General features: G+C 51.3%; 1 protein-coding gene across 1 annotated transcript; it reads left to right on the top strand.

The window, feature by feature from the left end:
- Positions 1–503: 503 nt before the first annotated feature.
- On the top strand, positions 504–6,166 carry SPTSSA (serine palmitoyltransferase small subunit A). Its single transcript, XM_021542670.2, has 2 exons — positions 504–659; positions 4,903–6,166. Exons 1-2 carry the CDS (start codon positions 557–559, stop codon positions 5,004–5,006), a joined length of 207 nt encoding a protein of 68 aa, XP_021398345.1. The 5' UTR covers positions 504–556; the 3' UTR covers positions 5,007–6,166.
- Positions 6,167–6,459: the final 293 nt, after the last annotated feature.

Consider the following 6,459-nt stretch of genomic DNA (forward strand, 5'->3'; position numbering starts at 1 on the left):
TGCAGATAATTTTTAACATGTCTCCCTTAGGCCCTGCCAAACACAGGCTTTGGCTCTTCCGTGATTCCAGCAAGGTCAATTCAGATCAAAGAGGCCGAGAGAAAGCAGATGCAGCACCATCTCCTCGGTGTGACTCGGGCCGGGAGGTTACCAGCTTCAGAGTCAGCCGCGTATTTTAATCAGACTGGGCCCGATGTCGGCGTTCAGCGGGAGAACCGGGGAAGCGGTGCGCATCGCCGCCGCTCTGCCCCGCTCCGGGAGCGGCGGCAGCGCCCCGAGCCAGCTCCACGGCCCGCGGCGCCCCCTCGCCGGCGGCCGCGGAGCCTCCCCGGTGCCTCCTCGCCGGCGGCCGCGGAGCCTCCCCGGTGCCTCCTCGCCGGCGGCCGCGGAGCCTCCCCGGTGCCTCCTCGCCGGCGGCCGCGGAGCCTCCCCGGTACCTCCTCGCCGGCGGCCGCCCGGGCGCAGGGCGGGGCCGGGGGAGGGCGGGCCCGGCTGCACCGCCCCCGTCTCCGCTCGGCCTGGCCCGGCGCGGGGCCGCTGGCGGGCGGGGAGCGCCATGGCGCTGGGCTCGGCGTGGAAGCAGATGTCGTGGCTGTACTACCAGTACCTGCTGGTCACCGCGCTCTACATGCTGGAGCCCTGGGAGCGCACCGTCTTCAGTATCCTTCTGCCGCGGGGCCTGGCGGGCGGGGGTGTGAGCGCGGCCCGGGCTGTGAGCGCGGCCGGGGGGTGAGCGCGGCCGGGGGGTGAGCGCGGCCCGGGCTGTGAGCGCGGCCGGGGGGTGAGCGCGGCCGGGGGGTGAGCGCGGCCCGGGCTGTGAGCGCGGCCGGGGGGTGAGCGCGGCCGGGGGGTGAGCGCGGCCCGGGCTGTGAGCGCGGCCCGGGGCTGTGAGCGCGGCCCGGGGCTGTGAGCGCGGCCGGGGGGTGAGCGCGGCCCGGGGGTGTGAGCGCGGCCGGGGGGTGAGCGCGGCCGGGGGGTGAGCGCGGCCGGGGGGTGAGCGCGGCCCGGGCTGTGAGCGCGGCCCGGGCTGTGAGCGCGGCCCGGGCTGTGAGCGCGGCCGGGGTGTGAGCGCGGCCGGGCTGTGAGCGCGGCCGGGCTGTGAGCGCGGCCCGGGCTGTGAGCGCGGCCGGGGCTGTGAGCGCGGCCCGGGCTGTGAGCGCGGCCGGGGGGTGAGCGCGGCCGGGGGGTGAGCGCGGCCCGGGGCTGTGAGCGCGGCCCGGGGCTGTGAGCGCGGCCGGGGGGTGAGCGCGGCCCGGGGGTGTGAGCGCGGCCCGGGGCTGTGAGCGCGGCCGGGGTGTGAGCGCGGCCGGGCGGTGAGCGCGGCCCGGGGCTGTGAGCGCGGCCGGGGCTGTGAGCGCGGCCCGGGGGTGTGAGCGCGGCCGGGGTGTGAGCGCGGCCGGGCTGTGAGCGCGGCCCGGGGCTGTGAGCGCGGCCGGGGGTGTGAGCGCGGCCGGGCTGTGAGCGCGGCCGGGGGGTGAGCGCGGCCGGGGGGTGAGCGCGGCCCGGGCTGTGAGCGCGGCCCGGGCTGTGAGCGCGGCCGGGCTGTGAGCGCGGCCGGGGGGTGAGCGCGGCCCGGGGGTGCGAGCGCGGCCGGGGGTGCGAGCGCGGCCCGGGGGTGCGAGCGCGGCCCGGGGCTGCGAGCGCGGCCGGGGGGTGAGCGTGGCCCGGGCTGTGAGCGCGGCCCGGGGCTGTGAGCGCGGCCCGGGCTGTGAGCGCGGCCGGGGTGTGAGCGCGGCCCGGGCTGTGAGCGCGGCCGGGCTGTGAGCGCGGCCCGGGCTGCCCGCTCCCTGTCGCGCTGTGTCCGGCGGCGGCTCCGGCGCTGCCCGAGGCCGCCGGGCGGGTGTGGCGGCTCGGCCGGCCCTGCGCCGTGCTCGGGGAGCTCTCGGCCGTGGTCGTGCTGAGAACGCCGCCGCCGGCGGGGCTCGCTGGGCACAGGAGAGTCGGGCGGGGCGGGGGCAGCCGGCCTCAGGCGCTGAGCGCGGCCGGGGCAGCGGCAGTCTCCGCCTGGGAGCCAGGCTTGACCCCTCCTTGCTGGCGGGGACTCGGCTCCTCACCCTTCCAAACTAACATCCTGCCCGGGCTGGGAATAAACCCCGCTGTGCTGTTTCGCATGCTGTGTCGGGCGTCTGGCAGCCTAGTCCGTTTTCTTCTCCGGCATAAGTTTGTAGCTTTGAAGTTATGATGGTTCTGTCTTTTGCATTGAAATCCCGTCTTTTATGATTTTTTTTTTTTTTTTGTATTTTGCCTAGAGGAAAGTAAATATGCACGCTGCAAAACCTTGCAAACCTAGACTTTCATGCAGCTTTGTCATATGGCTTTTGTTACATGGGTATTTAATCCTCGAGCTGGTGAGTTTTCTTGGCTGTTCTAGAGTGGAAGAACTTGACAGATGCTCATGTAAAGGCGTCTCTATAAAGACTGTTTATAGGTTTGCTTCTTTATCTTGCCCTTTTGTACAGGCAGTGCATTTTTTTTTAAGTATTGCTGTTACATCACAAGTATTTTTTTCTGACTTTTTGATCTTGACTTAAAATGATCTCTCAATATGAGTGCCCCTGAGCCATGTCCAGTTAATGCTTAGTGGTAGAGAGAGAAATTAATTAAAACATTGAGAAGGGTACGAGCAGTAGCAAGAAGCTGCTTTTACTGAGATTCTTCTTAGTTTTGTAAAGAAACTCACATTTGTTATGTAAAAGTGGTTGTCCAAGTTACAGTGTTGTGATCAGTCATTTTTTTTTCCTGTGTCTACTCAGTAGAAATGAAGATTAATGGAAAAAAGAAGTAGTAAGTTTTATAGACTTACTTTGCACAGTTTTTTGTGTAGGGGTTCTTACGTTGTATTCCATGTTAACATAACTTCTTCCTTTTATGCTATGCCTGTATCACTGAGGAAGCCTAATTTTTGTTTTCCTTGCAATTACATATCACGTGTATTTTTTTTCCTTTTTACCTTGTGCAAAATATTTAAGTAAATGAAAGCGTGTGCACATTTACTTGCATAAAATGTTCATATTGTAATTGCCACATAACATACAAATGTAAAGAGCAAGCATCGCTTCTGATCTCAGATCAGCAAAAACGTTTTTTGTCCTCAAACTGGATGCTTTGGCTGTTGGTGGGTCATGCCTGCCAGGTGCTGTATGGATGCACTGCGGACACAGTGGCCTTGGGAACTAATGGTGCGTGGCTGTGCTCCAGTACCAGAAGTGAGCATTGATGTGGAAACGTGGATTTATGAGTTGACCTTCATTTTAGTATCTCTTACTGTATAATCCTCTGGGACTGTAAATACACCGAGCAGCTCTAACAGGCACACCTCATAGCTCTGCTGTGCCGTGGGCGAGTCGGCCATGGAGCGCTTGTTACGCCTGTGCTGTGCAGCCTTGATCTCAGGAGAGCAGAGCGCGCAGCTCCTCTGGTTTCACCTGTGGAAGCAGAGTGCTGCTGCCTGGCCTTATCATGCTTGTTAATCTCCAGTGTGTTTTACAGTGTTTCAGGCTAAGTTTACCGAATCTCTGCAGGTAATTGGATGAAGTCAATGGCTTTCTTTATTCATTTTGCGTACTTCTGAATTTCTGAAACCATAATCTTTATTAATCTTGATGCCTTGTGAAGGCTGACCTAGAACAGAGGCTAGGCTGAGTTAAAGTAGGTATTAATTAAAAGGCCTCAATGGATACACCTTGGGCAGTACGAGAGCCCAGCCAGGTCTACACCCAAGATGAACCCAAAATGGTCACCCAAGATGAACCCAAAATAGTCATGAGGTATCTTACTTTTTATAAATTCTGGTCCATTAGTGTATTGGAGTTAATTGTCTAGTTATAGCTTTAGTTTACAAAGTCCCACCCTTCTTGTTTTTCTCTCTTCAGTCCATGTTGTTTATGGACTTGGGCTTGAAATTTGGATCAGTCTTTGGTACCAAGCTAGAAAAGGAATTGTTTTGTCTAGCTGTTCTGTGAAGAGAGCTTACCATTCCTTAAAATGAAGCTGAGACACTAAAGCAGTGCAGAATCTGAAAAATATAAAAGTTAAAACCTAAGGCATAATTTCCCCTTTCTCTTTTTTGGGGGGGAGGGGGATGTTTCTTGTCCCCTGCGATGCCAGAATTTATTTAGATAAAGCTTCAAAAGCCGTAGCAGTTGACAAAAGTCCAGCTATACTTGTACTTTATAAGCTATTGTCTCAGTTATCTATATAAGTTTTACAAATGCTGTCTGTTAGGAGTTCAGCTAATAAAGTGGTCATCTACAGATTTTTTAGCAGATAGCTTCACATGAAGTTTATTTTGTAGTGCTGTTTCCTATAGTAAAGTACTAATGAGTGTGTTTAAGTACACACCTAGACTCAAAACTATGCTCATGCTCTGAGGCATTGTGAGTGAAGTAGTTAAAAAACATCTAATCCTGTCTGCTTAAAAAGGTGGTCTACAAATAAGAATGGTGTTACTCTTATTCAGTAAAGCTGCTCATATTACTGTAGTTTTGTTCTGTTTTGTATTTTTGTGGTGGTTGACTTTTTTCTGCTTGGCTGAATGGAGCTGGCTTCTGCAAGACTTGCTCGATATCTGAGAAGATGATTGTGAAAACATGTTGTTTCTCAGTGCCAGTTTTCTGTTCTCCATCACACTTCCCATGCTTTTGCCTGTCCCCTTGTGTCACTGACAAGACCATGGATAGCTTGCAAGGCATCCTTGCAGTTTAGCTGATTGCTTCTACTGGCATTCTGTTTCTCGGTGTTCAGGAGGTTCTTCTGTGGCTTATAATTGCTGGATACAGTTAATCATGTCTGTTTCAGAAACATAATGTTATAAGATAGTAACCACTAAAATTTTAATGCTATAGTTTGTGATGTCTTCTGCTGTTTCTATTTCAAATGCTTTTTTCCTTAACTGTAGTTCAGATTCCATGCTAGTTTCCATTGTTGGAATGGCACTGTACACAGGCTATGTTTTCATGCCCCAGCACATCATGGCAATATTGCACTACTTTGAAATTGTGCAGTGATGAAGAACATGTTTTCAAGAAGTAACCGGGCTTTGAAATCTGGTCTACAAAGAAGAATGAACCTCTTAGTTTTACCAAGATTTCTACTGATGTCCGAAAGACACAATTATGACTCTGAAGATTAGGAAATGAGATATGTAGAGCAGGGACGTGAGATGTCCCCTATGTTGTGTTCATTCCCTTTAATTTTACAAGATATGCCCTTGTATAGTAGTTTTGTCTACTTTAACATTGTGATTGTACTTTGATATCAGTATTTTCTTAACTTTGTGACAGTTTCAATATTGCACTGTGATAGCTTTTCTTAATTGTAATTTTGAGTAAATCTTAATTGCCTTCTATTTTTAATCAGAAAGTCATCTTATTAAATGGGGCTTAAAGCTTTTGCTATTGTATGGTATGTATTTGCCTGGATATTTCTATTAATGCGTTTTGTAAGAAAATACATCTAGATTCATATTAGAGACATGGATATATTCGTCTAATGCTATTTACAAAAGTTAGTTTGTATGACTGAACTCAGGTGTACTGTTCACTGTCCAAACTTTGTTCAACAGTATATTTGTGCATATCACTTAAATTTGGAATCAGCAATTATTTCAAGTTTCTGTATTCTGCCTGTTGGAGGAGGGAGGGGGAGATGAGCCATTGAAGTAGAGTGAAGACTGCATTCATTATGTTTGAAGGAGTGCTGTGGTTCTGGACTCTATCTGGGTGGGGGGGAAAATGGACTTTTCTTTACTGGCATTGGCCCACATACGGCTTTGGGATAGCACTTTAAATCAACCCTGTTTTTCTAGCTACCAATTCACTTTTACAGGATGCTTTATTATGTTCCAATGGCTATGGTTTCTGCTGATTTTCACTCAACAGTGTAACTTTGTCTAGGTTTTCAAGGGGTTTTCTATTGCTGCTAGTGTTCCAAACATGTTTTCGCTACAAACTACCAAAACTTAGGGATTTCAAGGGACTTGAGTTACAACTACAGCAATAAGTAGCTGAATACTTGGCTGAAGTCCTGTCTTTTTTTTTAATAGGGATTTTTTTCAGTTTTGTATTCTGAAATGTAAGAGGGCGATAACTTTCCTAAGTGGACAATTTTTTTTGTTGTTGTTGTTATTTAAAAAATAAAAGTTAAAAAGCAGAGCTTTGATGCAAAACTTTCTTGGAGAAGTTGATGTGTTTCTGAGTGCTGCTTGCTTTTTTCAGAACTTCCCAAAAGTGATACTTGACCAAAGGACTGTGATTTTAATGGCCCAATAATTGGTACTGTTATGTCTTTTATGCAGCATCTGTTGACATCAGAAATTGTAGATGTACAGTATCTATAGAGACATTGTCTTTCAGATTATTTCATTTTCTCTAATGTGTACTCATGTGAAGAGAGTGCTTTTTTCCATGTATTTAAAAATGTCATATGTATTTGATTAAAAACCCTGCTCTTGTTTTGGGA

This window comes from Lonchura striata, chromosome 6 (genome assembly GCF_046129695.1).
Source record: "Lonchura striata isolate bLonStr1 chromosome 6, bLonStr1.mat, whole genome shotgun sequence".
Taxonomy (NCBI): domain Eukaryota; kingdom Metazoa; phylum Chordata; class Aves; order Passeriformes; family Estrildidae; genus Lonchura; species Lonchura striata.

Excerpts from the sequence above, each read along its gene's own strand:
- SPTSSA (XM_021542670.2), top strand. The coding sequence starts at position 557 with ATGGCGCTGGGCTCGGCGTGGAAGCAGATGTCGTGGCTGTACTACCAG. Across the intron at positions 660-4,902 it reads CTGGGAGCGCACCGTCTTCA|ATTCCATGCTAGTTTCCATT; the intron begins GTATCCTTCTGC and ends ACTGTAGTTCAG.